Source organism: Leuciscus leuciscus (assembly GCF_965113295.1).
Source record: "Leuciscus leuciscus genome assembly, chromosome: 8".
NCBI lineage: Eukaryota > Metazoa > Chordata > Actinopteri > Cypriniformes > Leuciscidae > Leuciscus > Leuciscus leuciscus.
The window spans coordinates 44,492,912-44,516,285 of NC_138732.1; the positions used below are offsets into that span (position 1 = coordinate 44,492,912).

Genomic DNA, 23,374 nt, shown 5'->3' on the forward strand with positions numbered 1-23,374 from the left:
CATGGTGCATTATTCTGCTGGAAGTAGCCATCAGAGGATGGGTACATGGTGGTCATAAAGGGATGGACATGGTCAGAAACAATGCTCAGGTAGGCCGTGACATTTAAAAGATGCCAAAATCACAGTAACTGAGCAGATTGTGAAATACTCAGACCGGCCCGTCTGGCACCAACAACCATGCCACGCTCAAAATTGCTTAAATCACCTTTCTTTCCCATTCTGACATTGAGTTTGGAGTTCAGGAGATTGTCTTGACCAGGACCACACCCCTCAATGCATTGAAGCAACTGCCATGTGATTGGTTGATTAGATAATTGCATTAATGAGAAATTGAACAGGTGTTCCTAATAATCCTTTAGGTGAGTGTATATATATATATATATATATATATATGAAGAGTTCAGATGCAAAAGCCTCTAAATGCCATCTGAAATTTTCTTATAGAATTATCATTTTTATCAAACTTGTATATTTAAGTTCAGTAATTTCACTTAAATGATAATTAATAGGTAATCGTCATTGCCATTTAAGTGAAATTATTGAATTTAAATATACGAGCTTCATAAAAATGATCATTCTATAAGAAAATTTCAGATGGCATTTAGAGGCTTTTGCATCTGAACTCTTATATATATATTTTGTCCTTGCATTCTTTCTTGTGGCTCAGTGACACACCTGAATGAAAGGCTAATTATGGGTGTGAACTTCTCAGGTGTGAACCACTAAATATTCATGATGGTGTTGGATCGTTCACGCCCACCCGCATATTGCCTTTCCAAACAAAAAGTGTCTTACAAAATTTAAATCAATGTATTGTTTTATGTGAATGATTAGGTAGGATGATTTTCACATCATTTTGAAGAAAAAACTCTAGGAGACAAAATGCATTAGTCAAAAGTCTTATTGACACATATTTAGTATGTGTTTTGTGGCCTTATTTCAGAAACTTTCATTTTTAGTTTTTTCAATAACCATGCATAAACATTATTCTCTCAAAAATACAAACATGTACATGCATGTTGCTCACATTTTATGGTAGCCCTGTTTGTGCTAAATAGAGTATAATTACACCTTTGCCATTAATATGTTTATAAGCAACTGAAAAAAGCACAAATGTCAGGGCATGTCAGAACATCTCAAGGACCCCAAAAACACCTTAGACCCCAGAGGGTTAAATGAGCTCGACTGGAATGAAGATTGGACATATCCAGTTTCTGCATCTTTATGGTCCTCATCAAGACACTGTGGTCTCCTCCTGAACCAGTTGGTGGCGCTAGAGGGAATTCTCTCAGTGAAATATCCACTGTACACTGCTTCGGTTTTCTCTTCACCCTGTTTCATCACTTTCTACATACTGGTGTTTCTCTGTATCATTATCTGTTATATTTTATTGTCTCCAGTTAATCATTTATTTGATCTTTTAGTGTTCATTATATCAGTGATCACATGGATAATATCTAGTTTAGCTCTGTGTTGTACTGATCGTCACTCTCACACATCCAGAGAACCAGATCGTCATATTTGGGTTGTGTTCATATTCACTCTGCTGATGCTTTTACTGCCCAATGTTTTCTTATTCTTTAATCATTCTTTTCCTCAGTCTCTTCATGTTAGGTTTATTCCTCGTTTCTTGTTGAGTGTGAGATTGATTTCAGACCCTCTCGTGTGTGTGCTGGTCTGCAGGCAGAATCTCAGTGTTCAGACATCTCAACCCGACAGGACCAGTTTAGTCTGAGCTGGTCTGCTAAGATGGACTCGCTGTGATGACATAATATTTTGACCATATCAAATATGCAGAAACTATTGCTGTCAATCGATTAAACAAATTAATGAATTAACCACACACTGAGATTAATCACACCCAACATTAAATTGTGCAATTTCATTTTAATCTCCAAATGAATGCAGCTAAAGACATTAAGACAGATCTTTTACATGTTGTAGTGAACTATTTGAATTTTGATAGATATTTTGGACCTACAAATACCCTTCCAGATACATACACACGCACACACTTACACAGAGGCCTGAAGCACAGAAGACGGAAAGGACGGAAGAATGCCCATATATGGGGAACAATATCGACACAAGAAGAAGGTTGATGTCACATGCTTTAGTTCCTCTGGAAAAAAAACCAAGAAACTGCATAGGAACAATGTAACCCAGTTCCGTATAAATATGACTGCATGTTTGACTGTTAGTTGTTGCATTTTTGATTTTGATGTTGTGCATCCCTGGGGAGAAATTAGTTCTCTTCTAGCTCAGTTGATTAACTGAGATTCTTTTTGCTTATATTGCTCTGCTGTATTATCTTAACTTGAAAACCTCGGATGAGAACAAGTTATTTTTTACTCCTATTGCTTGAACTGCTTACAAGGTAAATAGCCTGTGTAATATCCACTCATACAAGACTGCCCTGTTGAGATTGGATAAGCTGAAGTTTTATAACCTGTAACTTTTTGATGATTTGCTATGAATATTAATCATTGTGTAACCAATATTTTTATCTTTTGTTTAAATATATTTTTATTTCTAAAGACAAACACTGTTAAGTTTTACTTCAGCTTACAAAGACAGTTCTATTAGTAATAGACAGGGGTGCGTTCTCCGATAATGTTGTCTCTTAGCGCGCTACGAAGACTCAAAAGGTACACCTTAACTACAGGTATACCTTTCCTACGTGTGTTCTCCGAACTATACCTTAGGATGTTGCTTAACCCTCTGGAGTCTGAGCGGTTTTCTGGGCCCTTGAGATGTTCTGACATGCCCTGACATTTGTGCTTTTTTCAGTTGCATATAAACATATTAATGGCAAAGGTGTAAATTCACTCTATATAGCACAAACAGGGCTACCATAATATGTGAGCCACGTGTATGTACATGTTTTCATTTTTGAGAGAATAATGTTTATGCGTGGATATTGAAAAAACTAAAAACAAAAATTTCTGAAATAAGGCCACAAAACACATAGTAAATATGTGTCAATAAGACTTTTGACTAATGGATGTCGTCGCCTATAGTTTTTTCTTCAAAATTATGTGAAAATAGTCTTGCTTTATCGTTCAAATAAAACCATACATTGATTTAAATTGATGTAAAACAGGTTTTGCTTGGAAAGCCAATATGCGAGGGGGCGTGAACGAGGAGTGGTTTACACCTGAATTACCACCCACTCTGCATAATGATGAGCCATTCACTCAGGTGTGACACTGACTGAGCCACAATGCAAGGACAAAAGATATTTAGAAGAAGACTTATATTGACCATTTAAGATTTTGCTTACATCTATCTTGTATTCGTTTTAAAGAAAGGATTTGTACTTTCTGTTTTGAGGTCTCTGTGAAAGTTTGAAAGTCTTTTAGTGGTTTTTTTTAGAGCGCTCGCGTCCATAATGGAGAGCTGTCACGTAATATTGTTTTTTGCCAGCTGTGGTAAACAGCGCGCATCTATGCCGTTCATTCATTCAGAAACCCGAGAAGGAAAAACTTACTAGTATTCCTCAGCTCGTATTCCTCGTATTCCTCATTATTGCTCACAGCGCTGCGAGACGCTGTTGTGATTGCTAGCCTATATTTACTTTAAATCCAGGAAATTTGTTAATGAAAAAAATTATTAATATTAAGATACAATTGATACAAAACGAAATTCGTTTTAAAGAAAGGATTTGTACTTTCTGTTTTGAGGTCTCTGTGAAAGTTTGAAAGTCTTTTCGTTTTTTTTTTTAGAGCGCTCGCGTCCATAATGGAGAACTGTCACGTAATATTGTTTTTTGCCAGCTGTGGTAAACAGCGCGCATCTATGCCGTTCATTCATTCAGAAACCCGAGAAGGAAAAACTTACTAGTATTCCTCAGCTCGTATTCCTCGTATTCCTCATTATTGCTCACAGCGCTGCGAGACGGTGTAAGCAAGTAATGTTCTGAATAAACTTGTGTTTTGGTTTTCTCGAGCTGATGGGGGCGTTCACAGGATTGCGCGGATTACCTCAGCCATTTGCGTTTGAATAGCGTGCGCTCTCCGTGGGCGGAGTCACATTACATTTGAATTAGCTCTAATGAGGTCGACTGGAATCGCTCTCTTTTAATACAGATTTCACAAGATGAGAATATTTGTTTTTTATATAAATTACTTCATTTAAAAGAAGAGAATTCAAGCTTCATGCCTGTGTGTCTGAATGCCTGTTTGACTGAGTATTTGCTGTAGGGCTGTACTCAACCAAAGAAAATCTTGGTCGACTGAAGTCCTGAAATTTTCGACTAAAAATCGACTAAAATCGACTAAAAATGACGGTAGAAAAAAAAAAACGTTAAATTAATTAGATGCGCACTGTGCGCAGTACTGGGTAGCCTTGTTGTCCGCCTAAATGAATTATAAATAAACATAAAAAACTAGTAGGCTATTTGCAGTATATTAAATCGTTTTTGACCTAATTATTTTGCACTGAAATGAGTCTGACACTCCAGTCTGTCGGCTCTGACAGCGTTGCATCACGTGCACCTGCGCAATATCATAGCTTATGATTTCCGAAAATAGTACTATGTTGTCACCTAGTGATATCATCACAAGAACTGTTGAGGAATATGCAACATAATTTAGACAATTATTTTTGTCATATGTTATAATAATAAGTTATAACTGTCAGACACTATCATTTCACCGTGCATGTCCTCGCACCGAGCGAGGCTGAACATGAGCTCAGCTTCGCAGCTGAGACACCAATAGACTATTAACTTAAAGCTTTTACTCTTAATAAACACAAAAGGCACGTCCACTTTAATAAAAAAATGAATATTTATTAAACAAACCAGATCAAGAGCAGAAACGAAATAAAGTGCATAACTGAAAAATAAAGCATCTTAGGCTCAAAACTAACACAACAGCACAGTGCAATTGCGCATTAGGCTTCAAATAAAAAATAAAAAAGTTAGGTTATCACACTAAAACATTGAAATATGCAAATTCTGATATGTTCATATAGCCTACTCAAAACAGACAGGGCAAACTAACGCAGACAAGTGAGCTTACCACTTTTAGATGATATGTCATGTTTGTCGTCGAGCTGTGGAAAACTGTTGCTTGCAAACTTTGCATTCGACCTTTTTCCTGTTATCAATTTTAACAAAATGCTGCCACACTGTCGATTTCTTTGTTGTTGACATGTTAGAAGAGGACTGACTATTAGTATTAAACGCTCTCACAATTAAATAAATAATATAATATTCAGCATCAAACCTTCTATAGTTATCGCTCTCTCTTGGGTTGGGCTAATCCAAAAAAGGTGAAAACAAGGGGGGTGTTCTGAAGACAGACTGTTACAGTGAAACAAGGGTACTCTGAAAACACCCCCATTAGCAGTTAGTGCTTTCCACCTGATGAAATGAGCGCGCCTCAGCGCGGCAAAACAGATGAAATGAACGCGGCAAAAAATCGACCAATCAGAATTTTGGTCGAACCAGAACGTATCGACCAATTAATCGACTAATCGACTGGGACAGTACAGCCCTAATTTGCTGAGCTGCAGTTCATTTTCGGACGCGTTTCAGAATGGACTACACGGACAGAGAGAAGGCAGAACTCGCTTCGTGTTTATTTTTCTTTATTTGGCAAAAAGCACAACACTTTGTTTTTATTGTGAGTATACACAAAAATAATACACATTTAACAGAATCGATTGATGTATGAAACTTGTTTTGTAAAATCAAAGTCAAAAGAGTATTTGGGGTCTCAATTCAACTCATAAGGAAAAAAGCGAGCAGATCACGCCGGCGTGATCTCCGACCTCTAAAGGCCTATTTATACTTCTGCGTCGAACTGCCGCCGTAGCTACGTCGTAGGCTGTGTGTAGCGCGCGTACCCTTCGGCGTACCCTGACGTGCACCTCTCCAAAAATGTAACAACGCGTCAATTCTACGCGGACACAAGCGCTGTGATTGGTCTGCCAGAACCCCTCCCTCGGGGTTTCACATGCTCCCTAGGTGCGTCAACGCGGACAACAACGCAGAAGTATAAATTAAAACCAACACGTTGCCTACGGCGTATAGGCTCCGGCGTAGGTCCGACGCAGAAGTATAATGAGGCCTTAAGGGTTAAGGTAAACCTTCTTAAGTTCGACCTTAGCAGGTGCTGTCCATGGTGGAGGCGCTGAATAGGTTGATATCGATGCCTCGATGATCGATTGTGCGCTCTTTCCTTCACAGCGGTATAGGTAAAGTATTGAGAAAACAATGTTCTTTATAAAGAAGCGTTTTAGAAATAGTACAAACTGCATTTATCGGGGCTCATTGAAATATGTACATGCAGAAATAAATATGAGTATGTGTTTATAATTTAGCAAGTGTGCAATCCCAAACCCTCACGGCCATAAGTGTGTTAATGTTCTCCACAACGTATGCTGATTATCCACCAGCCATGTAGTTGACATACACTAACTGGCTCCGCGGACGGCGCCGTCTTTGATTTAAAACAAGTACTCGCTGTCTCGCTGCCATAGCTATAAAGTTTGTGTAAACTCATCTTTCTTTATATAGACTCCTAAGCCTTTTCTGTCAAATGGTTCGCCAGCTGATGTGCCTTAGGATAGTAGCCTAATTAAAAAAAGCTAACAACCATTAGTGTATGGAAACTTTATTAATGAAAACACTTCCATACACTGGGTGTAGGCTATAACAACATAAGTATTTTATGTGTAAATTTTTTAAGTAAAGTAAAAATGTAATTTTAATACTAAATCAGATTTTATATTAAATGTTCATATAAAATTTTCTATGTGTAATTAAACTGCGATGTAAAAAAGCTTTTTGCGTAGTGGTGGCCACTAGCGGTATGAACCGTCAGCAGCGATAAGGTATAGCTAAGAGCGCTCCAGACCAACCTTACGAACGTATGACTTACAGAAGGTATACTTAACTAAGAAGGTTTCGGAAACCACGTATTAACGATAAGGTACTTCTTAAGGTACAACTTAAGAACGACGTAGCGTTAAGGTAGTTTCGGAGAACGCACCCCAGAGCATTATAATAATTTTTGCAAGACCAAGGACAACAACGGTTCCAGGAAAGATTCTGCTGGAGGGTAAGCATGAATTTGATCCACATGCTTAGTTGTCAATGACTGTTATTGTTTACGAGGGTGTAGGGACATACCTAGATTTACTGGTATAAATTAAACAAGCTAGTGCTATTCTGACCTGACAGCAAAAGACTACCTAGCTACTTAGGGGTTCTTCAGGGGGATGAGATAAATACCAGATCTCACCACAATGTGTAAGCTAGCGCTCGATCGGCCCAAAGTCCGGCATCCGACGAGCGCGGAAGATCTTAACGTGTTACTGTCTTTTCTCGAGGCAAAGTATTTTTTGATTAAATGCAATACGTTTGAATATGTATTCCCTCGTTATTTCATCTGACTCCATAAATGAAAAGGTTTTAATGATATCTGTGCATCATTAAATGTGAGCGAATGTTTGACTATTCCTTCTGACTCTTCAATGAAAATAATGTCAAAGTCAGTTAGAATAATCAAATGTAACAATTTATTATGTCAGGTAAATGTATCATGCCAATTTCATAATCAGTTCAAAGATAATCGATACAAAACATCAAATGCTCTGGAATAAAGAGAAGAGATGCGAACCCAACATTAAGAAATACATGAGGCTGAGAGTCTTTCTCTCAGCCTCACAGGCGAATCTGAGTTACAGAAAAGGCCTCGATCTCCCTTCTGCATTTCATTATATCTAACCTTTCACATGGAAACATGTACTAACAAAAGAAATTTGCATTCAGAGGTTACACCTTTTGGGGGTGTGACACCATTTGTCAGGAGATCACCTTTCTTTGTCTGCCAGTTATCTTTAAACTCTTAAAAACCTTATTAACTTGTGTTTTACTTATTTGGAAATGAGACATTTGTACCAGTCGCACTGTGACATTTTAAATGATACTAAATATGTATAATACTCTGTGATAATCATTCACATTAAACTATACATTTTCTTGGGTGAATTCAGGTGATCATCTGAGCCTGAGAGAGAGGGGGTGAGGGGAGAGGGAAAGAGATGTAGATTAGGATGATTCGGAGGTGAGACTTTCGTCTTGATAATGCACGAGGGCTAGTTAGAATGTTAATTTCCAGAGAGGTCCTTTGTCCTTTCGGGATCTGGTTCGCTCTTCAACCAGACTGTCCGGCATCTCCTAATTTTTAAATTAAAATTTCTGGGGATGAAATTTGTAATTTTAGTCATTCAGCATACAGTAAACATGATTTTTATTTATTTAATAGGCCTGACATTTACAGATGTTTATGTTTATCTTTAATTAACAATCACTGAACATTTTAAATATTATAGTAACTTTTAATTTAAGTAAAGTTGCCTTTTATTTAATGTGTTTCTGATGTGTCTATGTCAATACTCTTTGTCAATCGGCTTTCTCTGATTAAATTAAACTGTATCTTTCATTTTCAAGATATATGGCCTAAGTAATCAATTAGTAATTAAAGAATTTGTTTTCTGTATTTGTATCAATCCTCTAAATACAAAGTCAGTATCTCACATTCATAATTATTTCCACACTTACATCTGTGTCTTAACCCTCTGGGGTCTGAGCTGTTTTCTGGCCCTGGAGGTGTTCTGACATGCTCTGACATTTGTGCTTATTTCTGTTACTTTCGTTTCGTTTCACGTTTATTGTCATTGTCATTCAAAAAGAACAGCAACGAAATTGTGTTGGATCATACAACAACAGTATATGGTGTATTAAAGTGCACTAACACCAGTGCAGATCCCCTTCAAATAATACATAAATGATGTTTTATTAACAAAGTTCGGGAGGAGCACGTTCAAATAATTGATCCAATTATCACATCATTCCAACCAGCTGTCAATAATCAGTAATCAACATGTCTATCCAATCAGCATGAGTGGAGACCTATATATATGCTCTTTTGACTCACCAATGTGCCTTGACAGTTTTCAGCATTTGGTCCTATGAAACTGCCACAATGTCAGAGATTCAGCTCTCCCAGGATTCTACACCTCAATCCACCGATGTCAGGAGCACCCGCGCTCCACCGGACATCGCCGAGGAATCCCCGGAGCCACTACGTGGACGTCGGCCTATTCGGGCCACTTCCCGTACTCCACGACGCCGAGGCTTACCCTCACCTCCTCCAGCAAGACACCCACCAGCATCTCCAGCGTCCTCTTATGCCTCAGCCCACCCAACGATTCCTGCAATAGAGAAATGGACAGTAGTAAGTCTAAGACAAGCGCTCATCAGCGCAGATGTCCATTTTTCTAGGAGATTAACCTGTTAAGCTGCAACGCCACTTTTGAAAAATCCCCAGAAATGACACCCAAACTGAAACAGATACAGTTCATGAACCCTTTGCACTAAAAGCACAAGTATGATCTCATTTGAAAGCTGACACCTGGTAGTTTATTGTAAATGTAGAATTAATTATTGTCATAATGAAAAACATTTTTTAAATAGCTTCAAAGTTTTGTAAAGTTATTAGAAATTTATTTTTATTAAACATCTTCATGAAAATAAAATTGAAGTGGGCCCTGGAGCAATCTAGAAATGCACTGCAGCTAAAGCCATATGTGTGACCATGTTATATTTAAAATCTGAAAATGATAAGTCTAAAACTCTGTATTTAGTTAAATGTTTTTCAAGATCATGTCAAATGATTTTATTTTGATTAGACTCTAAAAATGCTACTGATGTTTAGTCATCATCTAAGTCATCTATTCAGTCTATTGTCTCTATTGTTTTGTGGTGCAAACGAGCCCCATTCAGTCTCAGTCTCCCCAGTACACATTCACACCTCTCCAGCCTGGTTATGGATCTAAATATGCATATCTTTTGTCTGCATTATAGTTACTAACGACTGGCTATTCACAGGCTATTCATAGGGTTTCAATCCCTAATTTATTTTATCAAAGTTCTCACTTACATTTGAAAGTGTATCAAATGCACTAAAACATTTCAGAAAAGCATTACTATTTAGAAAAAAACCCCATAAAAGAATAACTTCTAGGTGACAGGTGCACCTGAGCTAGCTAGCATGTTAGCTTAGCACACCATCAATACACGACCATTTATGAGATTAAAACTATGTTTGTGCTTCAAACTTATTTTATAACGCAAGTCGATTGTTTTAAATAATCTTCTGTGATCTAATTTGGCTTCAGATTAAAAAAAAATCAGAAAGAAAATATATTATTTATAGTATGCATGATGATAAAGTCTATATCGATTAGCATTACATTATAAATATAATCTATTATTATAAAAATACCTGGCATTGCTTGAAGAACACTCAAATATCAAATATCATTTGCAATCATGTTTATTGTCTTCAAAACGTCTGTATCTGCATATTACAGCGATCTCTGTGTTAGCTTTGTGTGTAGCTGCTATCAGTGACGTCCTTGAAGGTCACATGATTATGTCTCTTCTTCATGTTCCATATATAGGACCAGCGGGCAGCATACTAGAGGCACGCAGCTCGCAAGTGGTTTTCTCTAGAATACCTTGTTCTCCTGATTTTTCAGTGCTGTATTTTAGTCAAGGTAAGGCCATCTTCGATTTTCTTGTTCTTTTGTAATTTTAATTTGACATAATCCTGTATTTCAGTTAGACGCATTGGCACTTTAGAGAAATAGCCGCGAACGAAACACATGTAACTGTTTATAGCAACCTAATTTGCACGTAACTTAAGCCGTTGCTCCTAGCACTTTAGATTTGACACATTTTGCCGTTATTGACTTAATTGCCCGAACGAAACAGCATCTGTGAGAATTGATAGATATAAATAGAAGGGCTTTCAGATCACTTCAATAGGACCAGCGGGCAGCATACTAGAGGCACGCAGCTCGCAAGTGGTTTTCTCTAGAATACCTTGTTCTCCTGATTTTTCAGTGCTGTATTTTAGTCAAGGTAAGGCCATCTTCGATTTTCTTGTTCTTTTGTAATTTTAATTTGACATAATCCTGTATTTCAGTTAGACGCATTGGCACTTTAGAGAAATAGCCGCGAACGAAACACATGTAACTGTTTATAGCAACCTAATTTGCACGTAACTTAAGCCGTTGCTCCTAGCACTTTAGATTTGACACATTTTGCCGTTATTGACTTAATTGCCCGAACGAAACAGCATCTGTGAGAATTGATAGATATAAATAGAAGGGCTTTCAGATCACTTCAATAGGACCAGCGGGCAGCATACTAGAGGCACGCAGCTCGCAAGTGGTTTTCTCTAGAATACCTTGTTCTCCTGATTTTTCAGTGCTGTATTTTAGTCAAGGTAAGGCCATCTTCGATTTTCTTGTTCTTTTGTAATTTTAATTTGACATAATCCTGTATTTCAGTTAGACGCATTGGCACTTTAGAGAAATAGCCGCGAACGAAACACATGTAACTGTTTATAGCAACCTAATTTGCACGTAACTTAAGCCGTTGCTCCTAGCACTTTAGATTTGACACATTTTGCCGTTATTGACTTAATTGCCCGAACGAAACAGCATCTGTGAGAATTGATAGATATAAATAGAAGGGCTTTCAGATCACTTCAATAGGACCAGCGGGCAGCATACTAGAGGCACGCAGCTCGCAAGTGGTTTTCTCTAGAATACCTTGTTCTCCTGATTTTTCAGTGCTGTATTTTAGTCAAGGTAAGGCCATCTTCGATTTTCTTGTTCTTTTGTAATTTTAATTTGACATAATCCTGTATTTCAGTTAGACGCATTGGCACTTTAGAGAAATAGCCGCGAACGAAACACATGTAACTGTTTATAGCAACCTAATTTGCACGTAACTTAAGCCGTTGCTCCTAGCACTTTAGATTTGACACATTTTGCCGTTATTGACTTAATTGCCCGAACGAAACAGCTGTACTCACTCAAGCGGTGAGAGCATCATCTGTATATCTGTGTAATTTGCACGCTGCCGCGGAAGCGTCAGCGGAAGCATTCAGCTCTCGTGTTCAGCCTCCTCGTGTGAAGACCGACTCGGGTAAAGACCAGCGACTCTACCTGCGCGACTCCACCGAGCAAGGACACCAGAAAGGCACTTAAGTATCTCCTCTTCCCTTTCTCTTCCCTCTACTTATCTTATTGTTCACCTTCATCGACATGTGCTTTCAATACATTCCTGTTATCTCTCGGCAACGTCCTTTCATCACGCGCAATAGACAGCGCAATACTGCCAATCTGCGTCCCATCCTCACATCCTCACACACTCCTCTCTCTCTTTCCGTGGGTCTATGGAATTGTCAGTCAGCAGTCAATAAAGCTGACTTCATTCCAGCCTTTGCATCTCATTCTACTCTTAGTATCTTGGGGCTGACTGAGACCTGGATCCGTCCAGAAGACTCAGCAACCCCTGCTGCTCTCTCTAGCAATTTCTCCTTCTCCCACTCCCCGCGCCAGTCTGGGAGAGGTGGGGGTACAGGGCTTCTCGTTTCTAACAATTGCAAATACTCCACGCTCTCTTCTCTATGCAACAACAACTCATTTGAATATCATGCTATTACACTTACAACTCCCATTAAAATCCATATTGTAGTCATTTATCGCCCCCCAGGTCAGCTGGGTAACTTTGTAGATGAGCTGGATGTGCTGCTGTCCACTTTCCCTGAGGACGGCACCCCACTTCTAGTCTTCGGTGACTTCAACATTCATCTCGAAAAGCCACATGCAACAGACTTCACCTCACTCCTAGCCTCTTTCGATCTCAAACGACTCATCACCACAGGTACTCACAAATCAGGCAACCAACTGGACCTGGTTTACACACGCAACTGCACCACAGAAAACATCCTGGTGACACCTCTCCACGTTTCAGATCATTTCCTCATTACTTTCAGTCTACAACTCTCTACCCCTGCACCACCACCCCCACCACCAGTCACTTTCAGACGAAACCTGCGCTCACTTTCCCCCTCCCATCTTTCCTCTGCCGTGTCATCCTCTCTTCCCCCACCCTCACAATTCTCATCTCTGGATGTGAATACCGCAACGGACACCTTATGCTCCACTCTAACCTCTTCTCTAGACATTATCTGCCCCCTCTCCTCCAGGCCAGCACGCGCTACTCCCTCTAACCCCTGGTTATCTGAGGTTCTTCGGGAACACCGGACCGAACTCAGGGCAGCGGAGAGGAAATGGCACAAATCAAAAGACGCATCTGACCTGAGTATGTATCAATTTCTCCTCTCCTCCTTTTCTGTCGATGTTCATGCTGCAAAATCTTCATACTTCCACAACAAGATCAACAGCTCCTCCAACACACGACTACTCTTCAAGACATTCAACTCTCTCCTCTGTCCACCTACACCACCACCCGCCTCCTCCTTAACTGCTGACGATTTTGCGCACTTCTTCACCAAGAAAACAACAGCTATCAGCAGTCAATTCTCAGATCCACACACACAGGAACCCAGACCGACCCCTTCCACAGCCAATATCCCTCTGTCCTCCTTTTCTTCGCTAACCGAGGAAGAAGTATCTACACTTCTCCTCTCCAGTCACCCTACCACCTGCCCGCTTGACCCCATCCCCTCACACCTTCTACAAGCCATCTCTCCCACACTTCTACCATCACTCACACACATCATCAACTCATCCCTCCATACTGGCACCTTCCCTACAGCATTCAAGCAGGCTCGGGTTACTCCACTGCTCAAAAAACCAACGCTAAACACATCATTTGTAGACAATTACAGACCTATCTCTCTCCTACCATTCATTGCGAAGACACTTGAAAGAGCTGTCTTCAACCAACTAACATCCTTCTTGTCTCTAAACAACCAGCTGGATGTCAACCAATCTGGCTTCAAGAAAGGACATTCAACTGAGACTGCATTACTGTCAGTCACAGAAGCCCTACGGATCGCAAAAGCTGCTTCCAAATCTTCAGTCCTCATTCTCCTGGATCTGTCTGCTGCCTTCGACACGGTGAATCATCAGATCCTTATGTCCACCCTCTCATCACTGGGCATCACAGGAACTTCACTCCACTGGTTTGAGTCCTATCTCACAGGTAGGTCCTTCAAGGTCGCATGGAGAGGTGAGGTATCCAGAGCACATCAGCTGACCACAGGGGTTCCCCAGGGTTCAGTTCTTGGTCCCCTCCTCTTCTCCATCTACACCACATCACTGGGACACATCATACAGGCACACGGTTTTTCCTACCACTGCTATGCTGATGACACGCAGCTCTTCCTCTCCTTTCAACCAGATGATCCCACAGTAGCTGCACGGGTCTCAAGCTGTCTGGCGGACATCTCCACATGGATGAAGGAACATCACCTGCAGCTCAACCTGGCAAAGACTGAGCTTCTCGTCCTCCCTGCCAATCCGTCTCTACAGCACGACTTCACCATCCAGCTAGAGTCATCATTAATCACCCCATCAAGATCGGTCAGAAATCTTGGAGTAACGTTTGATGACCAGCTAACCTTCGCAGATCACATTTCAAAGACAGCTCGATCATGCAGGTTTGCACTGCACAACATCAGGAAAATCAGGCCTTTCCTAACTGAGCATGCAACACAACTCATCGTCCAGGCCCTGGTCATCTCTAGGCTTGACTACTGCAATGCTCTTCTGGCTGGACTTCCAGCATGTGCAACCAAAACCCTACAGATGATCCAGAATGCTGCAGCTCGTCTTATCTTCAACGAGCCCAAGAGGGCCCACGTCACTCCTCTGTTCATCTCTCTGCACTGGCTACCTCTCGCTGCTCGCATCAAGTTCAAGGCACTGACGCTTGCTTACAGAACTATCACAGGCTCAGCTCCCTCCTACTTTCACTCACTCCTACGAGTCTACATCCCTACCAGACACCTACGATCGGTCAACGAGCGACGTCTCGTGGTTCCATCACAGAAAGCCACAAAATCACTTTCCAGAACATTCTCATTCACAGTTCCATGCTGGTGGAACGCTCTCCCCACCCTCATCCGGAATGCAGAATCCCTGACAACGTTCAAAAGGCAGCTGAAAACCAATCTCTTCCGTGAGCACTTAACCTTATAAAAAAAAAAAAAAAAAAAAAAGTTTTCCTTTCCCTTTGTAACATCACTTATCAGGCTTATGCTACTCTGAATAATACCTGAACTTCGTACTTTGAGCACTTCTTGCGTTGTTGTTGCTTTTGCCTCTTTATGATGACTCGCTGAATTTTGTCCTAATTTGTAAGTCGCTTTGGAGAAAGGCGTCTGCTAAATGACTAAATGTAAATGTAAATGTAAATATATGGAGTATTTTTGTGCATATAGCGCCCTCAGGCTATTGGTATGAATTGAAAACACAGCACATCTCAGTAAGGGCGTTTTTCCACTGGGTTCGTTTGCTGCGGTCCGAACCCGAGTGCGCTAGTTCCCGGCGCCCCCCGCAGCGTTGGTCTGGTTTCACACTCAATTAGTTGTATCGAACCCAGGTGCGTTTGCAGTGATCTTACGTCATCGCAAACGCACACGGAAAACGCATGGAGAATACAACTCGACTGAGCATAGCTGTAATTTGTCTGTTTTTTTGGTGCTATTATGCACAACATAGTGAGAGACAACTACGTTTATGTTCATTACATGGTGTAATTCAGCACATATCCAGGGGACGCCGTGTTTCTGCTGCTCGCAGAAGATTTTTCACTGATGCGACAGTGATACGCATGCGCGGGATACTATACTTCCTGAACAAGCACGCACCCGAGACCGTGTTGCTTGCACATTAACGCGAACCGCGCCACGGTTCGGGAGCAACCGAGCTCAGACCACCTCCTCCAGGTAGTCTCGGGTTCGGTACTCTAGTGCGCACCCGGGTCCGATGACAGCGTTCACATTAGCGATTTTTCATGCGAACCGTGCCCCGGTCCGCACTAAACTGCCAGTGTGAAAGCGCCCTAAGAAGCGCTCATAATGATTACATCGACGCATTTGGGTATAAATTCAATAAATATTATTCCTGTCTATAGAAATATGATGTGAATCTATGAGAATATATCAATATTTCTCCAAGTCTGCACATTTTTGAGCTAAAAGCCCTGAGGGACGTTGTTTTGTGAATCGCTGTCATGACGACAGCACGGAGTTTTTTTTTCTGAATGGACCAGCTGACGCTCATAAATCATATTAAAGGTATCAACGCATTTTTCCATTTCATAACTCCTGACACAAAATAAGACATAACTGTCACTATAAGTTTCTCAGAATACAATAGTTGTCAAATACTGAAACTTGAGTCTTATATCTTTTTAATGATGTATAGTTTGTCAAGGTAAAATAGTAACTTTGAACTAAATAAATAAAAAAACGCTTCAGTGCGCCGACGCACTGGTGAGGGTTAACAGGTTAACAAAAGCCCAACTGTACGACTTGTATGTCTCCTTTCAACCAACCTTTCCATCTCCAAAATCAACTTCTCCATCCAAGATCGCCAACAAAGCGAGCACGAGTGGCAAAGCCCAGTCTTCGCGCTCTCAAAAAACTCAGTCTCCCCACCTCACTAGACCGAGCCTCCCTCGAGTGCCAGGCCGCGGTCGCAGGACTTCAGCAAGGTTGGGCCGCGCCCCAGATTCTCCGGCTGCAAGGCCTCTCTCTCCTCTTCCTTCCACCCAGCTACGAATCGCAGTTTTCCCCAGCACGGCGCATCCATCGGCTATTTCAGCCCCCCTAGATACAAGGAGTACGACTCCGCTAGTGGCACGAGCCTAGCCACCACAACCACTTCCTCAAGCTTTCTCTAATCCTCTCCCTTGTCCGTGGCCTGCAGCCCCACCATCAGATCCTAGCGTGAGGCTGCCTCCGCTATCGGTGCAGGCACAGACGTCCAATTTCCACCAATTTCCCTCTTTCTCTAACTACCCTGTTCCTCTCCAGGGGCCAACCCTAGCGAGAGGCTGCCTCCGCTAACGGCGCAGGCTCAGGAGCATCTTTTCCCTCCGCAATTTCCATCTTTTTCAAACCTCTCAGTTCCTTCTCCGGCCCCAGGGGCCGAGCCGAGCGTGAGGCTGCCTCCGCTAATGGCTTCGGTCCCGGCCCAGCTTCCTCTTAACACTGCCCCACAAGCAAAAACGCCGTTCTCTCTATACTCCGCAACACCGATGCCCATCCCACCAAACGCTACAGCCTTGGAACCAACCCCAGTAGCCAACAACATCAGAACACAGATCCTCTCAGAAATTCAGGTTATTGGCACCAGAGGTGGACCCATTCCCAATCCCAGTACCTCGTTATTCAGAGTTGATATTCCCATAAACCACCCACTGAAAACGCTCCATGACGCATCCCTCATCTACATTCTTCAAGCTGTCTCGCCCAGAACCTTACAATCATATTTGACTGCTTGGAGATGTTTTAAGTCATTCCACCTCACTTACAGTCTGCCTTTTCCCGATTTCTCTCTCCTCACCATTACTTCATTCATATCTTATCTAAATGGCTTTAAAAACCTCCAAGCCAGCTCCATTAAGGGCTACCTAAGCGGAATACAGTTCTTCCATAAACTTATTTTCGGCTCACCATCTTCTGAAATAGCCAATTCACAAACATCTCTTCTCATCAAAGGCATCCAAAGAACCCAACCCACCCGCCAGGACACCAGGAAACCCATAACGCTAGACCTCCTCACTAAATGTATCTCCACTCTCCGCCGAGGCTACTACTCCATCAATACAGCACGCACTCTTGACGCTATGTTCATACTTGCTTTCTTTGGTTTTCTCAGATGTTCAGAACTCACCATCACGTCCAGCTTCAATCCAAAAATCCACCCCACAATGACAGATCTATCAGTGCTAGACGGCGACACCATCTCTTACCTCATTAAACAAAGTAAAACAGACAAAATGAAAAAAGGCCATTTCATTTACATCTTTAATCTGCCCGCACCAATTCAGCCGTACCAAACCCTCTCAGCCTATCTACATTTAAGAAACGCACAGGCTGAATCGCCATCTGACCCACTCTTCGTTGATGACTCCAACCGCCCTGTCACACGTTTTTGGTTCCAAAAACACCTTAAAAATATCTTGTCATCGGCATTCCGGCATAATCCGGCATTCCAGCTGACCACTTCTCCAGTCATTCTTTCCGCATAGGAGCAGCAACCACAGCCGCACAAAAAGGCCTCTCCCAGCACCAGATTCAAACGCTTGGTCGCTGGTCATCAGAAGCTTTCAAGAATTACATCCGATCCAACCGCTTCCATATCAAAGAAGCTCAACAAACACTTATCAGCTAAACTTCAGCTCCAGCTCGTTCTCCCACTCAAACCCACAAGCCATCTTTTCCAGCTCAAACCACCAAAGTAGAGGCTATTCAATTCCAGCACCACAGCAGAGATGTCCCTTCCGCTCCCGCAGGAGCTCAGTTTCTCTGGAAATGTCCCCACTGCCGCCGCAGTGATGTTCTTTCACGCTCCCGCAGGAGCTCAGTTTCTCTGGAAATTCCCCCCACTGCCGCAGCAGTGATGTTCTCTCACGCTCCCGCAGGAGCTCCGTTTCTCTGGAAATTTCCCCACTGCCGCAGCAGTGATGTTCTCTCACGCTCCCGCAGGAGCTCAGTTTCTCTGGAAATTTCCCCCACTGCCGCAGCAGTGATGTTCTCTCACGCTCCCGCAGCAGTTTCTCTGGAAATTTCCCCCACTGCCGCAGCAGTGATGTTCTCTCACGCTCCCGCAGGAGCTCAGTTTCTCTGGAAATTTCCCCCACTGCCGCAGCAGTGATGTTCTCTCACGCTCCCGCAGGAGCTCCGTTTCTCTGGAAATTTCCCCACTGCCGCAGCAGTGATGTTCTCTCACGCTCCCGCAGGAGCTCAGTTTCTCTGGAAATTTCCCCCACTGCCGCAGCAGTGATGTTCTCTCACGCTCCCGCAGGAGCTCTGTTCTCTGGAAATTTCCTCAACTGCCCTTAGCAGTGATGTTCTCACCCATCTGACGCCATGACCTTCAAAAAACTCATCCATGATGCAAGAAACCCTCCCGATCCAATTACCAAATTCCCTCCATACGATAGGCACAACTTTAGCTTCGCCTTTGCAAATTTTTGGGGGGAATCAACATCATCTCTGGCGGCTGTCCCGCATTAGTTTGCAATTTTTGGGGGGTACTCTGGGTTCGGGCCCAATATCCGAGCTCAGAGCCCTCTCCCCGGACAGCACGCCAAATATGCATACCATTTATTCTATCTAACTTATTTGTAAGTGTGAACTCGTGAAATAATAAATACCCCCTGTGTAAACATGGCACATCAAAAATATATGGTTGTTGAGGCACAGAACCAATGACATTCACTCTTGGTAGCAGCAAGAGGCTTTACAAAACAACTTAAAAGGCATCCATAACAGAGAGTATGGTCAGAGTTGGATATAGATGTAGTTAATGCAGCAATGCAAAGTCCAGTTCACAGTTATTCCAGAGTGGGGTATGGTTTACTGTCCATGGGAGGGGGGGAGGGGGGAAAGGGCATCATTAAGCAGCCTCACTGCGTAAGGGTACAGGCTGTTAGCCAGTCTGGCTTTACTAGCACCAATGGACCTGTACCTTCTCCCTGAGGGCAGCAGGTGGAACAGGTGATGGGCCGGGTAATGCCGGTCCCGCAGGATGTTGTGCACTCTCTTCAGACAGCGGGTATCATAGATGGTACTGATCTCTGGGAGAGTGGTCCCAATGATTTTACCCGCTGTTTTTACCACTCGTTGGAGTGCCTGCTGATGGGCCTTAGTGCAGCTGGAATACCACACTAAGAAACCATATGTCAAAACACTGCTGATGGCACAGTTGTAAAAGTTGACCATCAGCTGTTTTGGAATCCTGGCGCTCCTCAGTTGCCTCAGGTAGTAGAGGCGTTGCTGGGCCTTCCCTATCACTGCGGTGATGTTGGTTCCCCAGGACAGGTCCTCGGTCACAGATACTCCCAAGAATTTAAAATGTGGCACCCTCTCTACCACCTCATTGCCAATAGAGAGAGGAGAGTGATTGGGTCTGCTTTTGCGGAAGTCCACAATGATCTCCTTGGTCTTTTTGATATTCAAAGACAAGTTATTATTGACACACCATGAGGCTAGATGTTGCACTTCAGTCCGGTAATCCGCTTCATTGTTGTTGTTGTTGATAAGTCCGAGCACTGATGTGTCATCGGCAAATTTAACAATGAGATTGGAACAAAGAGAAGCAGAGCAGTCATGTGTGAATAGTGTAGAGCAAGGGGCTAAGCACACACCCTTGGGGGGCCCCGGTGTTAATTGAAAGGGTGGAGGACAAGTGCTTGCCTTGAAAGCATTTTTAAATTGTGCCTGTGTGTTCTGTCTCCACAGAATGGGTGGAGCATTAAAGACAGCGCAGTCGGTTGACCATCTTCCAGTAATTGGGCTTGATGAAACTGTGCATGACCTTTCTGCTCATGAAGACCCTACTGACGAGCCCTTGCCCAATCTTGAGTTGCCCAATTCCCCAGACCCTTTGAAGGTCCAATGTGTAGATGACATCATCAGTGTCCGAGCAGCAGTGTTGTATGAGACCTGCTTGAGGCAGCTTCTCACAATAATGAAGCTGCCGGAGGACAGATGTACAGGTGTTCTCAGGACTGGTCTGGTGTGTGACAGTGTTGCCCCCTTTCACATTAACATCACTTCTAAGGGCACAGCAATGAGTGCTGAATGGGTAAGTGTTGCATATTTCAAATCCATTTATCAATCTTCTCTGACTTTTAGATTTGTTCAAACGGACATAGCCTGTGGAAATGGAATTCCCAGCCTGTAATGAAGTTTGGGATGCAAGCTGGGGATTTCCTTCTTTCAACCAACATTTTGTTGTCGGGGAATAACTATGGGAAGGTGTTACGAACTGTACACTGTTTTCCTTGTGTATGTTCTTTTGTTCTATTTTTCTTTGTCACTTTTAGCACTTCTAGGTACCGCCTACTTTCGGAACTCTATTGGTGGATGTGCCTGTCAATCATCGTTGGTCGCCTGTGACGTCGTGGGATCTCCGCCAGTCACTATCTGCTCCGATGCATTTAAAACGGAAGCGGCAACTGGAAGAGTGAGCTGTTTGACTTGGCGTGTCACTTGTTGTGTTGTTTTGTCTGTGTTCTGCTACTACTTGAAATGCTTACGAGACTTCCGTGAGAGTTGTTAGAATGATCTGTGTAAGGGTTGTTATTGGTGACATCTGTGTTCTTGTTGAACGAGTGTCTTTGACACTTTTAGCCCGCTTAAGCTCCACTTAAACTAACTGCTGTCTTTCAGACAACGGAGACGTGGAACAGCCTAGTAAGTCACGTGACATACATATTTTGCACGTAGGAGTTTTATGTATTAGATACACTGGTATAGTGAAGTGCGCTAAACATGTACTTTTGTGTTTTTTAGTTAGAGTAAGTTCAGGGCGCATTTGCGCCGAAGACTTTTCTTTTCTCATTTTTGTTTTCTTATTTAGAGGACCGGGAGGAGACAGTGGGAGTTCTTTTTGTTTTATTTATTTCTTTGATTTTCTAGCGCCACTTTCAGTTCCCTCTCCTGTTTGTCTTGGTATCATAATTTCTTACTGTTTATTATTTTAGTTTTCTTAAGTGTTTGTAAATATTCATGGTTTTGGGAGCAATAAATCTTTTGCGGTGCTAATTTGATGGTCTTGTGTTTCTCTTGCCACATACTTAAGTTTTTTCCCTTGGTCATCTCAATGTTACTCCTTTTAAAATTCCTAGACAATAAATTTCCATCAAAGGTCGTAACAGAAGGTTTCACTCTTATTTAAATTCATGAACATGGGCATGGTGAACCAAAACACATTCTTCACAATCCAGAACACATACTGTGTTGACGCAGTAAAGGAATACTGGGAAGAAAGGAATTCCGAGTCCATCTGTCGCCTTCAAGGGAAAGACGTTGTGGTGCTAGGTTTGTATTGTAAAATTGTACATGGCACATGTACAAATTACTTGCAGCAATTACATATTTTAGTATATAAACTTATTAAGAAATATGCCTGTGTTTTACAGGGGATGGCAGAAATGATTCACCAGGGCATTGTGCCCAGTACTGCAGCTACACCACGATGGAGCTCGACACCAAGGAGATAATTCATGTAGCTACAATAGACAAGCGGCAGACATCGTGGAACTCCAACATCATGGAGAAGGAGGCATTTATCCAGACTGTGGACAAGCTTTCCAGAGAGCTAAAGCTGGTGGAGATCTGCACAGATGCTCATATACAGATTGTGAGTAAGTACTACTCTGATAAAATGTATGAATACAAATAGTGCAAAAAGAGATGTTTGGAAATGTAATGATTTCCAACTCCACAGACCCAGACAAAGGCCGATACAAGGACCTTGGGATTCATCACAGTCTGGACATGTGGCACGGTGCCAAGAATCTGGCTAAAAAAAATTCTGCTGTAAGTGTAAGCGGTTCATTTTTGCTGTGTATATGTCTTCTGTAAATAGATAATACATTAGGGGTCGTATTAACACTATTTATTTGTTGAATAATAAATGTTATCTTTACAATCCAAAATATGAAACTTCAGTTCCATAGACTCATGGGAATCAATAGCTGTAGTCTATTATTGAGAAAAAATAAGCATAATAACTCTACATGGACAATGTTTGAAAAGGAATACCTCAGTACTTTGTTTTTATTTTCAAAAGGCAGCGAAGGTGAAGGGACAGTCCATTCTCCTACACTGGTTGAAGGACATCATCAATCATTTTTGGTGGTGTTGCAAGACGGCTGACACCAAAGAGCATTTTCTTGTAAGCATTATTTTTAATTTAGAAAAGATTGTAGCTGCTATCTTATACTATATCTGTCTCTCTCTAACTATATATATATATATATATATATATATATATATATATATATATATATATATATATATATATATATATATATATATATGTGTGTGTGTGTTTGAGTATGTGTACTATGTTGACTCTTATGTATTAAATATTTTGTAATGTGTGTGTATATATATATATATATATAATGTATATATATATATATATATATATAATATATATATATATATATATTATATATATATATATATATATATATATATATATGTATGTATATATAATTTTTTTTTTTTGCGCGCCAAATAGGAGTGCAATAATTTTGCTTGGAAAATTAATATGCAATATTTTATAACACTAGAAATATCTTCTAATTATAATCATTTATCTTTAGGATGTTGGATAAGTTGCAATGAACTTCTAGCGAACAGAAGTACTTCAGTAAACAGAACTTTTTTTAAGAAACTAAATATATAAAGATACAAAATATAGTTTTGGGTATAGGACCTATGCTACTTAAAGGTGCATTAAAGGAGACATATCATGCTTTTAAATTGTTCCTTTTTACATA

The 23,374-nt window shown here is 41.5% G+C and overlaps 2 protein-coding genes across 2 annotated transcripts; both read left to right on the plus strand.

The window, feature by feature from the left end:
• Positions 1 to 2,006: 2,006 nt before the first annotated feature.
• LOC309505316 (uncharacterized protein) lies at positions 2,007 to 23,209 on the plus strand (the record flags this gene model as incomplete). Its single annotated transcript, XM_082178691.1, has 9 exons — positions 2,007 to 2,598; positions 7,009 to 7,070; positions 20,319 to 20,664; positions 20,715 to 20,837; positions 21,743 to 21,902; positions 22,004 to 22,228; positions 22,312 to 22,403; positions 22,657 to 22,761; positions 23,198 to 23,209. Exons 3-9 carry the CDS (start codon positions 20,320 to 20,322, stop codon positions 23,207 to 23,209), a joined length of 1,062 nt encoding a protein of 353 aa, XP_082034817.1. The 5' UTR covers positions 2,007 to 2,598; positions 7,009 to 7,070; position 20,319.
• On the plus strand, positions 10,549 to 15,256 carry LOC309504685 (uncharacterized protein). The gene is made up of 2 exons (XM_082177899.1): positions 10,549 to 12,757; positions 13,058 to 15,256. The coding sequence occupies exons 1-2, from the start codon at positions 12,136 to 12,138 to the stop codon at positions 15,040 to 15,042; spliced, it is 2,607 nt and encodes an 868-aa protein (XP_082034025.1). The 5' UTR covers positions 10,549 to 12,135; the 3' UTR covers positions 15,043 to 15,256.
• Positions 23,210 to 23,374: the final 165 nt, after the last annotated feature.